Raw genomic sequence first — 21,603 nt, forward strand, 5'->3', positions numbered from 1 at the left:
TGAAAACTGTAAGAGATAGTATAAGATTTAAATAGAGTATGGATCGGACGGACAGTCGGAAGAACGCAACTATGTGCACATACCCTGGCATTTTTTTGTCCGTGGAGTGAAAAAACGAGAGAAAAAGTTCTAAGGTCATTATATATTTAGATTAAGTGATTCATTTATCGGTTCAGGATATGTCTTTGCGTCCTCTATAAACGGCAAAAGTTCCTAGATTTATGTCAAAGTTATACAAACTTTTTTTTCTGCTATTCAAAATCAGCATGACTGAAATTTTTTCTTTACGATTAAGTGATTAATTGATATTGATCAGAAACATTGCTTAAGTGATACCATCAGGCCAACAAACATCTTGACATGTAACCAGTGGTGTTGCAGGTTTCAGCACAAAGCCGTTTTATGAGATACTTATGTAATTTGTCCTTCGTTCGCAGAAGTGAGTAATAACTGACGCTAGATAAGAGAACATGACTAAATATTTGATTATGATTGTGGGAGTTAATTGTTTGTTCAGGTTCGCCTTGATGGCAGAACATGATCTTTACTTCGAGAAATAGTGTATAGGGATGTAGGACCAAAAGATAGCATATTTTGCAAAGGCTTACATAATTTGCCGATCAGTTTCGCAGATGAAGGACGGTTGAAACTGTTTATTTATCAGTTATTTACAATCAAATATATTGTAGAAAATATGTATAGACAAAGTACCATAGGAAGTTACAAACTACATATTAGCTGGATAATAATTAAGCTTTTTTTTTCAACAGACATAATTTCGGATGAACAAAAAAAGACAAATTAAATAGGAATGTACAAAAAAAAATCATAAACTAGAGCAACTACATTATATATAAAAGAGACATAGATTATTAACGCGTAATTTTGGCTCATGAAATATAGGAAGCTACAAAAAAATATGGTTATGATCATGTATTTATCATAAATACTACGTAAGAAAAATCCGGCATATTAAGATAATGAACGTGTTCAGTTTTGGATAGACTGCACATATCACCATGTTAATCACATAGAGCTGAAATGCATGTGCTATAAAAAAAAAATAATAATAATAATTATAATAAAATAAACACGTAAAAACTTTACATGATTTACCACAGGCACCTGAAATTCTCTGCATAATACCTCAGACAGCTAAATGTAAAAAAAAAATATATACCGGTCAGTTTTTATATCTGACCGTTTGAGGTATTCATTTGTCTTTGGATTTACAAAACCAAAGACAGTGCCTAAGGTAAAAAGAAAAGAAATATGAAAAGGCAGACGGAACAATAGCAGGAGCAGTAACTGAAGTAAAAACCATTGACAGCTTAAAAATTATAAAGCAAACGGACAAAGTAATTTAAAGTAGTGCTCAAAGCGGACGTTGTGGTCAAGTGGGATCGAACTCATGACCCCAGGTTTTCATAGTCAGTGTTTAACGACCCCAGGTTTTCATAGTCTGAACATTCTGGAACTGGAGCGCCTTTTGTATGTTGCACTATCATCCAGCTAAAATCACTGACAGTTTTCTAGTGGAGTCGCACACATGGGTTACCGGTGGTGGCTATAAATTTAGGCTTAATATACACAACATAATTTTTTGTCCAGTACCGTACTGGAGCGGGATTTATCCATTCTTCCGAGTCACTCAAATGCATTATCTGTATATAACAAGCGTTTTTGATACTTAGATGAAACCGGAATTATTTTTTTTATTTTCCGAATTAATCGAATAAAAACATCTCCTCAAAGGTAATGAAGCTTGTAAGACTAATAAGACTATAGCCTTCTTAGCAGTAGAATCTATCGTTAAATCATTAAATTTATGATGATATAAATACTGGTTGGGAATCATTTTCCGGACAGGACCAGTTTCCGGACACGTGTAATATCCGCTTTATTTCGTTGTTATTCATGGAATTGTTTCCTCTAGATCATTTAGATGTTTAGTCTTTATGTCTACAACAAACCACTATTTTATAAGGCTATGTAATGTTTGGGTTTTTGATAATAACTCACCTGCGTTTACAAAACAACGTTCTGTCTTAACGGGGCATGAAGATAGCATTGCGCATGCGCAGTAGTTCACACATGCCGAGGTATCAAGTGGGGAAGGAATATTCAAACTACATAATGATTGTCTGCTGATAACATGTTCTACTTTTAATTTCACGCTAAAAGTTACGTAAGATGCAGGGCTGTCGATTTTTGCACTAATTTTATTCTATATCTATTGGAATTAGCAAGAATTCGTATAAGACGAAATTCGAGTTTTTTATAGTCAACCTCGGTTTGCTTTCATAGCTGCTATTGAAAGTCGGGTTATGTTTCATGTGTAATTTTGAAGAGTTGAATGATAAAGAAATGTGTAGAAATAGTTTAATTACTTATTTTGATATCAAATTAACAACAAAACACCGTCAAAATATTTGTCCGGAAACTGGTTTACCTGACGGGAAAAATAACTCATTTTAGTGACCCCATTTGAGGCCCCATGGAACCCATATTTTACGTCACAACGCGATGCTGATTACAACATCGGATGTGGAAGGAGCTGAAGTATGTGCAGTATGGGCTTCATTTGTGTCAAATATCTTTTTTAGGGAATAATGGAGCCGAAATATGAAAATGTGTCCGGAAAATGGTTCTCAACCAGTATAGAGTTAAGACGAGAGATGTTGCTGGTGTTGGCTGTGACTAAATACAGAGTTGGTGCGCCCGTGATATATTACAGACTCCGGTATATACCGGATTAACTTAATTCGAACAAAAATACCTTAAATGTATATATTTTGTAACCATGGTGATTCTAACCCTAACCTTTAGTCAGTATAATATGAAATTAGGCGCTGCCTATCTGACGGGAAAACCTAGTGATAGTGATACGGATTTTTTCTTTTTTTCTGCATTAAATTGTTCTTTCTGATATTTTCTGTTTGCCTTTCAGTTTTGACAGTAAGCCTGATGGTTTCGCTATTGTTATAAAAATAAGAAGGGGAAATGTTTTAAAAAGTTTTGTTTAAATGAACATATAGATCTAATCATTTCTTCAAATGTATAAAGACTAGACAGACAATGGAAAATATTGTTCATGAGTTAAAGATAATAGTGATATTTGGATGCACAGAATCTAGTCCCAAAATGCACCATTAGTTGTACTGATGATAAAATAGAGAAAAGTGGAAACTTCACATGTCGCTCAACACGACAAAAACGAAACTGTTGCATAAACCCGGACAGATAACGGGGTATTTTTGACCTGTCACTTTTTCATTTCTGCAAATTGTTATCATTTATTGGTATCAAAATAATGCTTTTGCTGAAAACTTTACATAATTCAAATTTATATCTAGTAAGCAAATTTTAACTCACACGAAGTGAGCGCCGGAAAGGGGTATGTAAAATGGGGGCTGTACGAACATTGATAAATTCGAACACTGTCATTTACAAAATTTTCCTCATAGTATTATATATGGTGCAACAGTCATTCAAAAGTGACCCAATATCAGGCCTTTATGTGTTGTCAGTGAGCATGCGTAAAACACACTCTTCCTCAGTAGTTTTGGATAAATATTTTATTATATACAGATAAATGCAAGTCATTTATTTATACATAATATTACCAATTTTGTTTCTGTTTACAACGATCATGCCTTTGCTATCAATTTGTTTCTCTAATACAAATTTCTGAATCTGGAAATGCACATATTCTTTTCAGTTCATTTGTTACAAACAAATAGTTTCTAAAAACGACAAAACAATCCAAAAAATAAAACACAACAATTTACACATTATACCTGCGTAACATCACATTCAATATCATCTTGTTCTGATATTCTTTGTAGTATAGATAACGGAACTTACATAATCCTGCTATCCTAAACACGGACTATTTTAATTCTTTTAAATGCCATTATTATCAAATGACACTCTTTTAGCGTAAATTGTGTTCCACTAATACAGCTATGGTAAAACTCGTGTATGTGAGAATGACAAACAACCATTTACTTGTAAAGTTCTTATTTCAAATTCATTGTAAAAAGTTCTTGACCAGAATTTATATATAACACAAACACTCTTGGTCGAAATTCAGTTTAATTTACCTAACTGCTAACAGTCTGGGACCTTTTTTTGAATACGATTAAGATTAATTTCTTAGCTTGATAGGGATCGTAGTGAGCCTCTCAAGTTTATAGCCAACATTTTTTTCCAAGTGTAATTTTACTAAAACCTGGAACAACTGATACGTATTAGACCTTCCTGCTAAAACTCTAGTCAATAAATTGACTTTTAGAAAGTAGTTGCAATGTATGTGAAAGATTGTGGAAGGGAGGGTAGATAAGCAATATCGATATATGCTTTTCCATGCCTTCGAATATTTTGTTCAAAATTTACAGACAGAATATTGGTTAAGTACATGTGTACTTATTATTGATTTGTGTTCCAGTAATTAAAAAAAGTGTGATAAATATCAAGAAAAAAAATTAAATTGGGCCTCAGCTGAAAAAAAAAATCAAGCAACTTGCGAGATTCGAACTCGGACCTCGCGCATGGAAAATATGTGCGCTAACCACTGGACCACAGAGACTTTTGACATAAATGTGTGGTAAAATTCTGTATATAAATAAATTTTGTTAGGACAGCGTGTCTATATTCGTTTTACATTGACCTTTTTTGAAATTATTGGCTTTTCTACAATCAAAGAAATAAATAAACAACAGTTTTGTTATTCAAACCAGGGGTCACACTGGGAATTTTTTTCTCTGAGCCACTGCTTTTTCCGAAGATAAAATTATGAGGCCAATAACGGTGAAGCGCATGTAGCACTGACGTTCTTGTAGGACTACATTGTATCAGGGTCTTTCAAAAATGAGTCATTTTGAGTGACCCTGATTATATGTACCAAAGTACTCATACCACTCAAGAAGTTAATGTATAGTTATTACATATTTCTTAGTAACCATTTAAAAAGCTATTTAGAAAATCATTTTTTGTTAACTTCTAAAATTATTGTTTTTATAAACATCTGCCATTTAATAAAAAAAAATTCAGAACATGACATTTAAAATAAAGATGTCAAAAAAGAAGAAATTTTGTTTAAGCAGTGTTTTATTTTCCACACTGCCTATTAGTGGGTGGGGTTCGATGCCTTCGCATGCTTTATTCTCGAAAAATACTTTAAAATATGAGCTCCTTTTGCAACAGTTTTCATATTTTTCTTAAATGTAGACTCTTTTTTGGGTTTTTATTTAAGACTGCACTAAAAAATCTCGTCAGAAATGACAGAAATTTCCGAAAATGAAGGTCGCGAAAACGGGTGACAAATACGGAAAACGTAAGTTAGAATTAAATTTTTGATAAAATACCTATGTTTTATTGCTTTTCTGTCATCATATCTATTCAATACTTACAATTTCTGCTTATCTAAAGCATTTTTATTTGTTTTTGCCCAAACTAACCCTCGGCAACTAACATGATTAAAGAAAATTTGCTACAGATTGTCTAACAGCCGATTGCTCATAAAAAGGTATCAAGCGCACAAAAAGATGATAATAATTATCCAGTTTGTTATTCAATAATCTAATTATTGCCAATTAACTGCCTGGTCAAATAAAAATTTTGCAAACTGGCTTCCTCCCTTTCAATAACAGATGTTGTTTGTCTACACAGATTATCGATTTTTCACACCTTTTGGTTCCTAAAACTGGCAATAATCGTAGTTTTGTAGACAGACGTAGCTTCGGGCCATTTTCGCCACTCAGAAAATTTCGGAGCCACATTTAGTTTTTTGTCGCAAATGGCTCAAGTGGCGATCGACAGCGTGACCCCTGCAAACAGTGCAGTAATGTAGCTTACATCATAATTCATTATTGGAAACGAAAAGCGGGCCGCTTGAATCATCCATAAACCCATTTCATGAAGAAACCCGAATAACACCGATTTCTATTGATACCGCGAACTCGATAGAATAATTTGTTTTAATAATGCGGCGCCCGATCGTTCATAAGAAATTTTATTTTATCAAATGTCGTCCTGAAAATTATTTATTGCGCAAGAACGGCAGCAGGTCCGGTAGAATTATGGGATAACAACAACAACAAAACCGGTGAAGGTATAGAACTTATTCCCAAGTTGAACAGTATATAGGTTTACTTTGACATATATACACGTACACATTATCTATAGACGGAAAAACCTTCGGTTTTCCCGTATTATTGTGTAAAATAAAGGAATGCTTGAATCAATAAAAATTTACCAAGCTCAGAGTGGACAGACGGGTCTAAAATCTTACCTGAGGTAAAGGAAGTCAGGGCACAGGAATCTGAAATTCTATCAATAAGACCATAGAAGTCTATCTTTACAAAAAATACCCCCTATATATATAAAATAAACACCAGGAATGAAACGTCAAAAACCCAGGGTTCCCTGAAAATACGCATGGAACAAAGGGTGATCGCAATTTAGCGAGCATAGTTAAGAAATAACACTAAAATACACCTACCACACTCGACAGCATTCAAATCTGATACACTTTACAATAGTAATCAGACATTTTCTGAGGTTTTCTGAGATTTTCAGCTGTCGCCGAAGCCATTCGCTGACGTCACAACAACAACAACTACATTGCCGAGATAAAGATAAAATACTTATTTTATCCTTTAAAATTTGTACATCGAGTAAATAAGTAGAGCGGGTTCGGGGTTATTCGGCCGTTTAATTAATTCAATTCCATATGGGTAACATTCTAGTTTCGATTTCGTATTCTAGTGAGTCTAAATATAGATCAGACTGTCCCGCACATTTTCAGGGGTTAATTGCGGTAAAACATTGTAAGAATTGATAACCAGTCAATGCAAGAACTGTCTAGTATCATCGGCCCATGTCGGCCGTTTTCGATGCTGGTCGGCCTCACAGTCGGGTTTCACCGGCCGTGACAAAGTTTTTTAAAAAGACAATGCTGTTTTGATAGAAAATGTAATAATTGTTTAATGAATTAAATAAAGCACTCAAAATTCATTTTAAACATATCTACGACATAAATTCGCAGGAACAAACATGCAGAACATGTCACATGCTGTAAATCCTTTAAAAATTAATGCCGAATCAATTTCAGAATTTAAGAATGTAGACAAAGTAACAGAAGTAGCATGGTCAGTAACCTTAATCATTTAAGATGGTGACCATGCTCTGTGTGAAACTTCTGTTACTTTGTCTACATTCCTAAAATCTGAAAAATCTAATCAACAATAGACACACACAAATGATGTTACGTGTTTGTCATTCAATTTCAACACAATTTCACACACATGCAACACATGCCCAGTAAACTCTAGAACATCGGATTGTTGGGTTAAACGTACGTCACACTGACACAATGGTGACTTGCCTGTTTTTGATAGTGGAAAAAGGCCCCCGAGCAACTGGGTGAAGGGCAAGTGGTTCGGTGTCAGCGACCTCGGCCACGGAGGCCCGCGGCTGCCCTTTGCACACTGAATACTACCTAAATGCCGATTCGTATATAAAAGACAGAACAATAACGAAATATATTTTTTATAGAATTAGAGTTGTCCCAAAGATTAATGCGATCGGCCCTTTATGCCCACAAACGTGATATTAGGCTAAAGCTAGGCAACTCATTTGTGTACATTTACAGATCAAAACACACAAATTAGAAGTTATAATATGTTCTTTTCATATCTGGACAAATATGTAGATCTATATTAGGCATAAGAAAAAAAATGCAGCAGTTTGGGGTTCGCAACAAGATCGCCAAAATAACAAACAACACTGCTCTTGAAAAGCATGTGAATCCAGTCTGACAATTTCTAGCTTTTTTTCTACCTGCAAATTGACAAGTTGATAATCGACGAATGAATTATAAACTCGATGGATGCCAATTAACACTAATTAAAGCAAATTAAGCGGGATCTTTAATGCGTGATTTCTTCTTATTACAACAATTAGATCTATTTATACATATATATCGGTATATAACATTTTATTATAGATATCATAATAATATTTAAAGTACTTTTTTCTCTTAAATGATTTTTGTGCAAGTGTCCGAGTTGACAAGAATTGTAAAAATTTCGTCGGCCTTCCTCAGCCACTCTAAAAATAGATTTGAAACAACTTCAACCTCCATCAAGCGTTTACGAACATAGATTATACGATATTGATTGATAAGATTGTAAACTCGATTCCTCGAAACTACATTTTGTTTGACCTTGAAATTGTAATAAATTATACATGTCAAATGTTAAATATAGATAAGTTACTGCTGCTAAAATTAAATCTGTCCCTAAAATACTGAAAACGTACTGAATATCATTGATTTTCAAATTTTAAAAAATGACGGACTGAAAACTTCCGTATTTGCGCAAATTGACTCGACAACGGCATAAATAGTGTTTCTACCCAGTGGCCGGTTACTGCCGATGGCCGACCAGACCGGAACCCGCTCTATTAGAATATTTATATGTTTACATCAGTCTATAATATCCCCTAGATTCCTTTTGCAATAAAAAGATAATTTACAAAATTCGATTGGGAAAATCCGTAAAGAGAGGTTACTCTTGGGATAATCCATTTTACGAAGCAGCGGAATATCTAAATTTCAGTAGTAAAATTTGATACTTGGTGTACAATGACTTTTTTATATGAATAGAGCAATATGAAAATGCCTGTTATGTAATTTGAAGGTAAGACAGTACGGGAATTGCTACTTTCTAATTTTATCCCGGCACTGTAATTGTTGTTATTGTTGTGACGTCAGCGAATGGCTTCGGCGACAGCTGAAAATCTCAGAAAACCTCAGAAAATGTCTGATTACTCTTGTAAAGTGTATCAGATTTGAATGCTGTCGAGTGTGGTAGGTGTATTTTAGTGTTTTTTCTTAACTACGCTCGCTAAATTGCGATCACCCTGTGTTCCGTGCGTATTTTCAGGGGACCCTGGGTTTTTGACGTTTCATTCCAGGTGTTTATTTTATATATATAGGGGGTATTTTTTGTAAAGATAAACTTCTATGGTCTTATTGATAGAATTTCAGACTCCTGTGGTCAGGGTAAACATAAATAGTCATCTGTCCATCTAGATTTAACTCAAATTTATGAAAAAATAAATTGTTGTGAGACGTACACTTTTCTTACCTCCATTATTTTCATCTGGTCACATAAAAGGTATACATTTGTTTTAGGTTGGATATTTGCAGATAATATGGGACAGGTAGTGCTAGGTATGCAATTTGGGCCATTTTTGCCTTAAAATTTAATGTTCTAAATTTCTAAAACCAGAATTTTACTAATTTTTATCACAAAAACAATGTATTTTATGGACTGAAACTGTTGCATGATGTAGTGCAAAATATATGCAATACATTCGCTCTGTCTTTCACCAACATTTCTCAAAATGTATTCTGTAACATGCTTTTGAACGTGTACATGTGTGTGAAAATAGTGCTATATAAAATGTGGTATAATAATAATAAAATTGTATTTTTATGATTTTTTTTGCACTGGTATCAACGCAGATTTATGGAATTTCAAATTTACTGTCCCCTGCCCATATAATCTCATGTGCTTAAACTTGTGTGTTTACATATGTCACTACAGGGAAAAAGTTAATTCTGACTCACTGTCAGAATTTTATATATATTAGTGGAATGCTTCTATCAAATTTCTTCTAGCCTATACTCTTGTATTGATGAGCCAGTTCTGTTACTGAGGTGGAATAATGGCTTTGGATAGGTAGCTACATGTATTCAGATGTCACTTTAGCACAATAGCTTGCACCCATCTGTAAAAAAAATTGATTTTGTCTTGGGAATTCGGTGGATAGACAGGCATGGAGATATGTATAGCCTGAACTACAGAATGATATAATATCAGCTGCTTTCTATTTGATAGGGGAAAACAACATAATATATGTGACTCATTTAAGCATCTCACCTAGGGTGCAAGGTCATATCTTAGTTGCATGTATTAGCAAACTTCACAGAGGGCTTCCCAGTCATAAACATACTTAAAAAACAAGTAAGATATATAATCTCTTGTTTGAATTTAGTGTAAATTATGACTTTTTTTAGCCCGCCTGCTTAGCTCAATAGGGAGAGCGCAGACCTGGATAATGGGATCATGAGTTCGAGCCCTGGGTGAGGCGTACGTTCTCTGTGACGATTTGATAAAAGACATTGTGTCTGAAATCATTTGTCCTCCACCTCCGATTCATGTGGGGAAGTTGGTAGTCCAACTAATTTGACACGATCCTAGGAAATATTGAGATAATTTTTTCATATGGGCAATATCCCCACTTGCGTCAAACACTCGAATGACCAAAATAGTTGAAGCAACTTCCGATGAAATTTTCATTGCTGCTGATGCTTTACATACTATAGGTTTAAGTTCCGATTATTTCACGACTTTGCCATAAAATTAAAATATAACTTACATGTATCGAAAGGGGATTCAATTCCTTATTAATCTATGTTAAAATTATTAGATAATATTCAAAATTACGAATTTCTGGTTATTTAAACCTTTGTATGTACTGTACACGATCAACGTTTACCGTGTGTTTACATGCCATATAAAACCAATAACTTCACATGACTGTGTACTGTGATTTAACTTCCATTATTTTGGTCCTTCAAAGTTTTGACGTTGAGATTGCCAGTCCGAAATATAAAATAATCTGAACGTCGAATTATTTTGACTAGGGAAGTTGGCAGTTACTTGATGAGAACAGGTTTGTACTGGTACAGAATCCAGGAACATTGGTTAGGTTAACTGCCTGCCGTTAGTCCGTTACTAATACATAACTGAAATACTGTAACAGTTGAAAAACGGCGTTAAACTCCAAAAAACAAAAAAAACATATTTTTTTTACTTAGAAAAACATTCAGTTAAAGTTTTACATGCAACTAACTATTGTACTGTTTCTCATTGACAACTACATTATTACATTGGATTGAAACCATTCTCATAAAACATTATAACATAACCATGTGAGTAAATTCAAAGTACAGCCCTTATTTGACTTAAAAAAATTTGGTGAAGTTGTCTTCATTTATATAGTATTATATAGATTATAGTATTATAATCATGAAATTCCTCTTAGCTCACATACACAAATCACCCATATATCATCTGCACCAGCATCCATGTCCAGAACTTTGTTCATGTTTTGATATATTTTCACTTCATTGCTGATATTACTTGATGGATTTGTTTCTAATTCCTAATTTGACATCACTCTCTATATGACACAAGGTCCCTAACTGTATCATAAATATTTAGCTCCCTTTTCACTTAGAATTTCAGGTTACAGTTTTGATGGACTTCCATTCTATCTCTAATTAATAAACAGACTTGAAATTTAAAACAGTTGTTCCGCATCTTTGCTCATATCGTTTCACATAAGATCATTAACTTTTTGAAAAAACAAAACAACAACATGATTTATGCCCCATTTTTGGTTACAGTTTCGCATTAAAGATTTGATGCACTTTTAGAAGTCCAATGATTGATGAGAAAGACCTGCTAGGGGTGACCTGGTAATATGCCACTTTCATAAGGAAACACATGTACAAGGAAAGGAATATACCATATTTACTCACCAATGGAATGGGGGAGATTTAACCATTATTTCATGTCGGAGGTCAGCTCCCCATCTAATGAGATCAAAAAAATTAATGTTCAAGTTTTTTCCAAGTCAAAATCGGGCAGAAAATTGGCGAAAAATGGAGAAATTTCTAACAATAAAGAAACTTAGCAGTTTAACTTACATTTCTTACAGGAAAATCATAAACTGGTGCTGAAATATCCTTGGTAAAGTGTGAGTAAGATTACTTAGATGTTGTTTACTGACTTTGTTGCAACATAATTTATTATTGTGATATTTGAGAGCATTAGATTAGAAAAAGTGTTTAATGTTTTTAAGGACAAACACTTCAAAGTTTCAAAATAAACAATTACCTTATCAGTTGATTGAATTAATCAAACAATCGAGAAAATTCACCCACAGTCAAATAAGTTAAAATAGGACAAGTAACCAAACCTGTTTTAGGTAGTGGAAACAGTAAATTTGGCTTCAAAAATAATGGATTTAGAGAGGTTTATTATGTTTTTTATTATAATAAATGATCTTGTTTCTTAAACAACTTTTATTTACTTTATATACTTTCACTGAAACACACTTTTTTTGCAGTATTTTTTTGCCTTTTTCAGGTGGAAATATTTTATCAGTAATGAATATCATATTTAATTGTGTGATAATCAACTGCCAAAATAGTACATTTGTATAAGTAATTGAAACAAATGACCTCTTTCAACCACATTGGCAGTCATACATTTTAAATGAATGACAGAAAGTGTTAAAGACATACAGCACAGTTTTCGATATGTATATAGGCAAAAGTTTTCCTAAGGACAGAATTTCTTTAAACTTTGTGTACTGACTAAGAGTCGAGATTAAAACGGAAATATATTTAAAAAATCATAGGTACCCGGGCTTGAGCTTGAAATATCTGCCCTTGAAAATCAGAAAATATGAAGAAATCCAATTTTCAACTTCAAGGGCAGATAATTCAATATAAAGGCAAAGAAAGGCGAAGTTTAAAGAAATTTGATCCATGGGAAAGACAAGGACTTTGCGGTATCATTTTTTAGCTCGACTATTCAAAGAATAGTCTAGCTATTCTACTCACCCAGGCGTCGGTGTCGGCGTCAGCGTCACACCTTGGTTAAATTTTTGCATGCAAGTACATACAGCTATCATTTAAAGGCATATAGCTTTGAAACTTATTTATTCTTTTTCTAGGTCAATTACCAACCTCACTGGGTCAAGTTACATAACTCTAACATGTATTTTGAGCAAATTATGCCCCCTTTTGGACTTAGAAAATTCTGGTTAAAGTTTTACATGCAAGTTACTATCTCCAAAACTAATGCAGATATTGAATTGAAACTTCACATGTGTCTTCGGGGTTATAAAACTAGTTGATAGCATCAAGTCCCATAACTCTGACCTTCATTTTGGCCAAATTATGCCCCCTTTTGGACTTAGAAAATTCTGGTTAAAGTTTTGCGTGCAAGTACATACAGCTATTACTAAAAGGCATATAGATTTGAAACTTAATTTTTCTTTTTCTAGATCAATTACCTACCTCACTGGGTCAAGTCCCATAACTCTGACATGTATTTTGGGCAAATTATGCCCCCTTTTGGACTTAGAAAATCCTGGTTAAAGTTTTACATGCAAGTAACTATCTCCAAAACTCCTACAGATATTAAATTGAAACTTCACATGTGTCTTCCGGGTTATAAAACTAGTTGATAGCACCAAGTCCCATAACTCTGACATGTATTTTGGGCAAATTATGCCCCCTTTTGGACTTAGAAAATCCTGGTTAAAGTTTTGCGTGCAAGTACATACAGCTATTACCAAAAGGCATATAGCTTTGAAACTTATTTATTCTTTTTCTAGGTCAATGACCAACCTCAATGGGTCAAGTTCCATAACTCTTAACATGTATTTTGGGCAAATTATGCCCCCTTTTGGACTTAGAAAATCCTGGTTAAATTTTTGCGTGCAAGTACATACAGCTATTACCAAAAGGCATATAGCTTTGAAACTTATTTATTCTTTTTCTAGGTCAATTACCAACCTCACTGGGTCAAGTTCCATAACTCTTAACATGTATTTTGAGCAAATTATGCCCCCTTTTGGACTTAGAAAATTCTGGTTAAAGTTTTACATGCAAGTTACTATCCCCAAAACTAATGCAGATTTTGAATTGAAACTTAACATGTTTCTTCGGGGTTATAAAACTAGTTGATAACATCAAGTCCCATAACTCTGATATGTATTTTGGTCAAATTATGTCCCCTTTCGAACTTAAAACTCTTTTGATATTTAACATTTTGGGTAATAATATCCTGCTTCAGTGACAATATTTCGAATAGTCGAGCTTGGCTGTCTTACGGACAGCTCTTGTTTATGTTCATAGTTAAGGACATTTGCCACCGTGTCTATATTGACATGGGGCAAAACTTTCTTACAGACAGAATTTCTTCTTTAAACTGTGTTTAGTGACAGAATCAAATCAAAAACAGAAATATGAAATAAAACAAATCATGGGTACCCAGCCTTGGACATGCATTATCTGCCCTTTAAAGTAAGAAAATACTGAAAAAATCTATTTTCAAGGGCAGATAATTCAAGATCAAGCCCGGGTACCTAAAAGTTTTAATACATATTTCCGTTTTAAACTTGACTCTTAGTCAGTACACAAAGTTTAAAGAACTTCTGTCTGTAGAAATTTTTTTGCCTATATACATAGAGAAAACTGTGCGATATGCCTTTAATTGGCGGTGAACATCCTTCACAATGCAAGCAAAAGTCTGTACTATTCGATTTGCATCTGGGCTAATTAATTTTATTTGCAGCTTGTTTCTGTCTGGGTCACAATAAAGTACCTTTAATGGAACTGAAAAGCTCAAGTCATGTTTCTGCATGAGCTGTATGTGATATAAAAAAAACTTTTATGGGTTTGTCTTATTAAAATTATTACGGAAAGTGTATACATGTTTTAAGAAGGATTCGTTGGAAGGGGTGTGGTGGTCTAGTGGTCTTCTAGTGGTAAAGGTGTCAGCCGCTGAACCATGGGGTCATAGGCTCGAGCCCTATTGGGGTCATAACCATGACTTCTCATGACACCAGTACTGGTTTGTCCAGGAAGCAGGCTCAAGAGTGGTTCAAATAAACTTGAAGCTTTCATCACAATCGAGCTAAAATGAATTAGTATAAACTAAACTAAGAAGGATTCCCTTTGGAGTCATCAAATACAGTTTGTGACAAAAAAAAATCATGAATAGTCTGCAAATTATAAGTGATTCATAGTTGTGATAAGCTAAAATAGAATCTTTTGTGGCATTAGGGGCATTCATGGCCCTTCATGGCTGAGTGGTTAGGTCACAGACTTCAAATCACTTGCCCCTGACAGATGTGTGTTTGAAACCACACTTGATGTGTAGAATTTTTCATGTTAGGAAACTATCCAGCTAGCTTATGGAAAGTCGGTGCTCGCCTGTTGTGAAATAATGTCTGGAGGGGCACCTGGGGTCTTCTTTTACCATCAAAAGCTGGAAAAGTTGCCATACAATATAAATTGTGACAGTGTGGATCTAAACTCAACAAAAACAGTGACATAAGCTTGGCATATTTCACAATAGTCATGTAGGACAAATTAAATCTTGAACTTGATGACATTTTTGTTGGCAGCAATAAGTTCACCAGTTGTTCAACATTTACATGATAAATGTCTGTCTGCTTTAAATAAAATATTATGGTAGAATTTGTAATTTATTATTGATATTTTCAATACATTTGTATATGCAGATTTATTCTGTTTGTTGTATGTCAAATATTCATAATATAATTTTTTATTGTCTACCTGTTGGTTACTATATTGCAGTAATTTTTTTCATACAGCAGATAATAACATTTAATGTAGAAAGTTGATTTTTTGTTTCATTAGAGCATAGACTTTCAAACCGAATTTTAATGAACCAGAGAATGAAACGGAGCATGGATTTTGCCAAAAAAAAAAAAAAAACAAGTTAAAAATATCTTGTGACATATTGTGTAAGTTACTGCTCTGGGAAGTTGGTTATGTATCTGCAAAAAATACTCTTAGGTGGGGTTCTAGTAAAATTGTGTAAAATCAAGTTTTCCATGAGTTTTGGTCTTCAGTGGAACAAATGTACATTGCAGACTAGCTGAATTGCATCCAATAGAGGATATAATTATGCTTTTTCAATGTAGGGATGAAATGTCTTTCACTGAGAGTACACGACATGCAATTTGAAAATGTAAGATATAATGATCTTGAGTGAAAGATATCATGTTTTCTAGCTTTTACAGTTGCTTTTATAATTTTTAAGGATGTTTTAACAGGAAAGTAAAAATGTGTTCATAAGATCATGTGCCGTTAACACACCTTTCCAATACCCAGGATCTGTGGCAAAATGCAGTCTTATTTTGGCCTTGTAATGCATAATTAAAACAAGTTGAGAGGAATAGCGCGTCATTTCATACTGCATGAATGCATGTTTATAATGCAAAATCCCGTGGGGATGGGTGCTGTACTGGGGTGCTTGAACACCGCTCATTACTTCCTTCTTCTTATATTGTACTAAATGTAACCCATTTTATAGTTTCTTGACATATATTTCACTCTATAACGTGTGCAGTACACACAAAAACAAAAAGAATTTTCCTTACAAATAAGTCTGATAAGAAAATCTTCAGTAGAATCAGACTTGGTGACTAATTCTTTTATATACATCAACAAGGAAATAGAAAAGTCTTTGTTGTTTTTTTTAATTATTTTTCTCATACTTCTAGAAGACACTGTAAAGTTTAAAATCATTTTATTTTGTGAGCATGAAATTTCATGGTTTTTGCCAAAACAGTTACCGGTATTTCAAGGGCATATATATTTTCATGGATATTAATTTTTGAACAGAAAATAAAATGGGAATTTTACTGGTTCATTGGAATTCAATTTTGTGGATTGACTCAACCTCAAAATCCACAAAAATTGATCCCTCATGAATATTATTGAATTTCCACAGTAATTTTTTGTCCTTGTTTTGTTGATAAATCTTATCAGTTGTCGAGACTGAAACTAAATGAAACTTCCTTCTTAATTCTTTTCATATAATCTTTTTTTTTCTGATTATGAATAAGGCAGTATGAGATTAGTCAGCTATTGTTTAGTTTCCGTCATGTCATTACATATCCTGTGTCCATGTCTTAAGTTAACATAACAATTTTTATTTATTTTAATGAATTACAAAAAAAGGTGGCTTGAAACATTCTATAGTACTTTGATATACTTTCTGCTACTGCTGCATTATACATATGAAATATTTTGGTATGAATGTGTTGTGATTAATAGGCATGTGACAAAACATAGAACACTTAGCATATGTACATGTACAAGCTGAAGTGCCTTTGACATGATTGTGTAATGAAGTTTTTATTGAAACAGGGTTAATCCGGTCATGTATGTACATGCAGTGAGCAAGTAGCTATAAAGTTTGTATAATGTTTTCCCCCTCTGCAATTACAGAGGTAGGGTAATCTTAGCCAGTAATTGTAATCAGCTTTAAATAAATTAATCGATTACATGGATCATATGTAATCCATAATCAAAATCATTTTTGATTATTTGTAATCTCAGTTTACCTGATTCCTGCAGAAACATTTGTAATCATGATTTAACTTTCTGATTACATTTTGATGCTGAACATGAATTTGTTGAATTTTTGATATCCAACAATGAACTGATGATATCACAAAATGAATTTATGATATCCATAAGTGAATTTAGGGTACCGTATTAGCATATCACATTAGAATATCACAAAATAGTGGATAAAGAGTAAAACTTCACCCTACATCATTTAATATTGTTTGTTTCCCGGTAGTTGTATTTGTGTATTGGTATGTACCCAATACAGAGACTGGGTCAGGCCTGGTTCACATGATTATAGCAAACATAGACTTGACAATACAAGCTGTGTTGTTTTTTATGGTAGATTGAATATGTAAAAAGTGTTCTTAAATATTGGTCAAACATCTCCAAGTTATGTGTTGTCTTTCATGCTTTTCTAAATGTTGGCTAGAAAATCCTTGATATCAAAATGATACTGCTTATACTAAAAAACCTGTTTCTATATTTTAGACGCAGCATGGACTATAACGATGTTGATGAGAAGCAACCACATCTTCCTAAAGGGGCAGCAGTACCTCGTAACCAGGTCGCCGGTCACAAGCATGAAGGCAGGTCTAAACTAGGTATGTATGTTACAGAGGAAAAGGGCTGCAGTACGTCGTAACCAGGTCGCCGGTCACAAGCATGAAGGCAGGTCTAAACTAGGTATGTATGTTACAGAGGAAAAGGGCTGCAGTACGTCGTAACCAGGTCGCCGGTCACATGCATGAAGGCAGGTCTAAACTAGGTATGTATGTTACAGAGGAAAAGGGCTGCAGTACGTCGTAACCAGGTCGCCGGTCACAAGCATGAAAGGTCTAAACTAGGTATGTATGTTACAGAGGAAAAGGGCAGCAGTACGTCGTAACCAGGTCGCCGGTCACAAGCATGAAGGCAGGTCTAAACTAGGTATGTATGTTACAGAGGAAAAGGGCTGCAGTACGTCGTAACCAGGTCGCCGGTCACAAGCATGAAGGCAGGTCTAAACTAGGTATGTATGTTACAGAGGAAAAGGGCTGCAGTACGTCGTAACCAGGTCGCCGGTCACAAGCATGAAGGTCTAACTAGGTATGTATGTTACAGAGGAACAGGGCTGCAGTACGTCGTAACCAGGTCGCCCGTCACAAGCATGAAGGCAGGTCTAAACTAGGTATGTATGTTACAGAGGAACAGGGCTGCAGTACGTCGTAACCAGGTCGCCGGTCACAAGCATGAAGGCAGGTCTAAACTAGGTATGTATGTTACAGAGGAAAAGGGCTGCAGTACGTCGTAACCAGGTCGCCGTCACAAGCATGAAGGGTCTAACTAGGTATGTATGTTACAGAGGAACAGGGCTGCAGTACGTCGAAACCAGGTCGCCGTCACAAGCATGAAGGCAGGTCTAAACTAGGTATGTATGTTACAGAGGAACAGGGCTGCAGTACGTCGTAACCAGGTCGCCGTCACAAGCATGAAGGCAGGTCTAAACTAGGTATGTATGTTACAGAGGAAAAGGGCTGCAGTACGTCGAAACCAGGTCGCCGGTCACAAGCATGAAGGCAGGTCTAAACTAGGTATGTATGTTACAGAGGAAAAGGGCTGCAGTACGTCGTAAACCAGGTCGCCGGTCACAAGCATGAAGGCAGGTCTAAACTAGGTATGTTGTTACAGAGGAAAAGGGCTGCAGTACTCGTAACCCAGGTCGCCGGTCACAAGCATGAAGGCAGGTCTAAACTAGGTATATATGTTACAGAGGAAAAGGGCTGCAGTACGTCGTAACCAGGTCGCCGGTCACAAGCATAAAGGCAGGTCTAAACTAGGTATGTATGTTACAGAGGAAAAGGGCAGCAGTACCTCGAAACCAGGTCGCCGGTCACAAGCATGAAGGCAGGTCTAAACTAGGTATGTATGTTACAGAGGAAAAGGGCAGCAGTACGTCGAAACCAGGTCGCCGGTCACAAGCATGAAGGCAGGTCTAAACTAGGTATGTATGTTACAGAGGAAAAGGGCAGCAGTACGTCGAAACCAGGTCGCCGGTCACAAGCATGAAGGCAGGTCTAAACTAGGTATGTATGTTACAGAGGAAAAGGGCTGCAGTACGACGTAACCAGGTCACCGGTCACAAGCATGAAGGCAGGTCTAAACTAGGTATGTATGTTACAGAGGAAAAGGGCTGCAGTACGTCGTAACCAGGTCGCCGGTCACAAGCATGAAGGCAGGTCTAAACTAGGTATGTATGTTACAGAGGAAAAGGGCTGCAGTACGTCGTAACCAGGTCGCCGGTCACAAGCATGAAGGCAGGTCTAAACTAGGTATGTATGTATGTTACAGAGGAAAAGGGCTGCAGTACGTCGTAACCAGGTCGCCGGTCACAAGCATGAAGGTCTAACTAGGTATGTATGTTACAGAGAAGAAGGGCTGCAGTTATCAAGGTCACAAGCATAAAGGCAGCTCTAAATTAGTTATATATGATACAGAGAAAAGGAAGCAGTACTCGTACAAGCCCTCCCTGCTGAGTGGTGCTTCAAATCACAGTAACAGGTCATGGTCAAAACATGAAGGCAATTAACTAGGTACTAGTATGTGTAACAGAGAAAAGTGGCTATGTTTAACCAGGCCCGGTTACAAGCATGAAGGTGTAAACTAGGTATATATGTAACACAAGAAGGACAGCAGTACCTTGTATATTTACCACATCTTACTAAAGGGGCATCAGAACCTTGCAAACAGGTTGCAGTCATAAACATAAAGGGAAGTTTAAACTAGGCCTTTTACTATGAATATCTTGTACTTTGATGGTATAATGCTATTAACCTTAAGGGACAACAGTTCCAAGTAAAGAAGATTGTAGGTTTTTCAACAAGAAGGGATGTCTAAACTAGTTATGTTGCTGTAAAAATTTCACATAGCTACATCTTTGAAAGCCTAAAGGAGCTGAATTGGTGACAAGTTTCTTATTTATTTATGATTGTGCGTCACTAACTTGATATGTAATGTGTGAACAAAGCACTATTTTAACCAGTTATTTTTACAAGTTCATTTGTTTGAACATGGCATTCATTTTGAAATATTTACTAATTAAATTACCGGTAGATGATTTGTCAACCTGATAATGTCTAAAACTTATGCCAAAATCATGCTATGTATATTCACCAGTCACTATAAATAATGTAATTTGGAATGATTTAAAAGTATGATATTTCATGAGGAAATATCTAAATATATTCCTTCTACATGACGTCACATACCTAATTACTATAATTGAGCATTCATGTTTTGATATCTTTTGTTTAAGAAAAAGATAATCTGATTGCTTTACGTTTGGACCATTCAATATTGGCAATTGTTAATTTACAAGTAACTTGAATCTCAATGAAATATTTTTGGCTATTGATTTAAGAATGACTTAAAATTAGTATCAAAGCAGTTCGCTTTAAAACTAAAATTCAGTTACAGATTTGATAAAGCAAAAGTGTTAAAAGAGTTGGTAAAATGCCCATTGACGTCATACTTCATTGTCAAAAGACTTGTCTTTTTTAACTGTCATAAATTTAGTGCTGAATGTATTTTAAATCCACATTTCATAGGTTATTTCATAAACCTAATTGAAATTATGAATGTTTGACAGATGTATTTCTGGTAAAAGGCTGTAGTTAAGGAACGAATATGGTCAATTCATTAACATTCATGAGGAACTACGTTTTGTGGATTTTGTTGTTGTGTGAATCCACGAAATTAAAGCCCAATGAACATGTAAAATTCCCATGCATTTTTTATTCCAGATTTAAAACCCACAAATTCATATCTCTACGAAGTAGCCATTTTTGACCAAAACACAAAATTTCATGCTAACAAAATTAAATGGTTTTGCAGTAATGTGAAAATTAACTTTTTCAAGTCTTAAAAATATAGTGTTTCATAAATCAGCAATCTGTCTTGAGGATATTGAAAAATTCTGCAGTCCTTCATTGCAAAGTGGTTAAGGGTTTTGAGTTCGAAAAACTCGTCCTTTTGCAGAGCGGGTCCATTTAAGATATAGAATTCATTCATGTGAAGAAACTGTCCAGCGGGTTCTTGGAAAGTGAGTGGCTCTACCCATTCCTGCAATAGCTTGTTGTTTTTTTTTCACCATTTAACATAACATCCAAAATTATGTCTTGAAGCCCCCCTCCCCTCACCCCACTCCTAAAAAAACAACAACAAAAACATTTTGAAATCAATTTCAATCAAACTTGCACACAACTATCTCGGTTACTATCGAAAACTTGCCAGATCTCATCATGTGTTAAAGAGTTATGGCACCTTAAAGGTCCAAAATTGGCTATTTTGGCTTTTGCAGC

General features: G+C 34.9%; 1 protein-coding gene across 3 annotated transcripts in view; it reads left to right on the top strand.

Moving 5' to 3' along the window:
• The window catches only part of LOC123565033 (inositol polyphosphate multikinase-like), a 57,434-nt gene that overhangs the window by 4,866 nt on the left and 30,965 nt on the right, over positions 1–21,603 (top strand). Inside the window, exons 1-3 of one of the 3 annotated variants that reach the window (XM_053537668.1) lie at positions 1,677–1,755; positions 9,203–9,241; positions 17,756–17,868. In XM_053537668.1, the coding sequence (XP_053393643.1) occupies positions 17,763–17,868 (106 nt within the window). In that variant the 5' untranslated portion in view covers positions 1,677–1,755; positions 9,203–9,241; positions 17,756–17,762. Of the gene's footprint in view, positions 1–1,633; positions 1,756–9,202; positions 9,242–17,755; positions 17,869–21,603 lie in introns of those variants that run through there. The other 2 variants (XM_045359019.2, XM_045359017.2) reach the window with 2 other exon arrangements.

This window comes from Mercenaria mercenaria, chromosome 2 (genome assembly GCF_021730395.1).
Source record: "Mercenaria mercenaria strain notata chromosome 2, MADL_Memer_1, whole genome shotgun sequence".
NCBI lineage: Eukaryota > Metazoa > Mollusca > Bivalvia > Venerida > Veneridae > Mercenaria > Mercenaria mercenaria.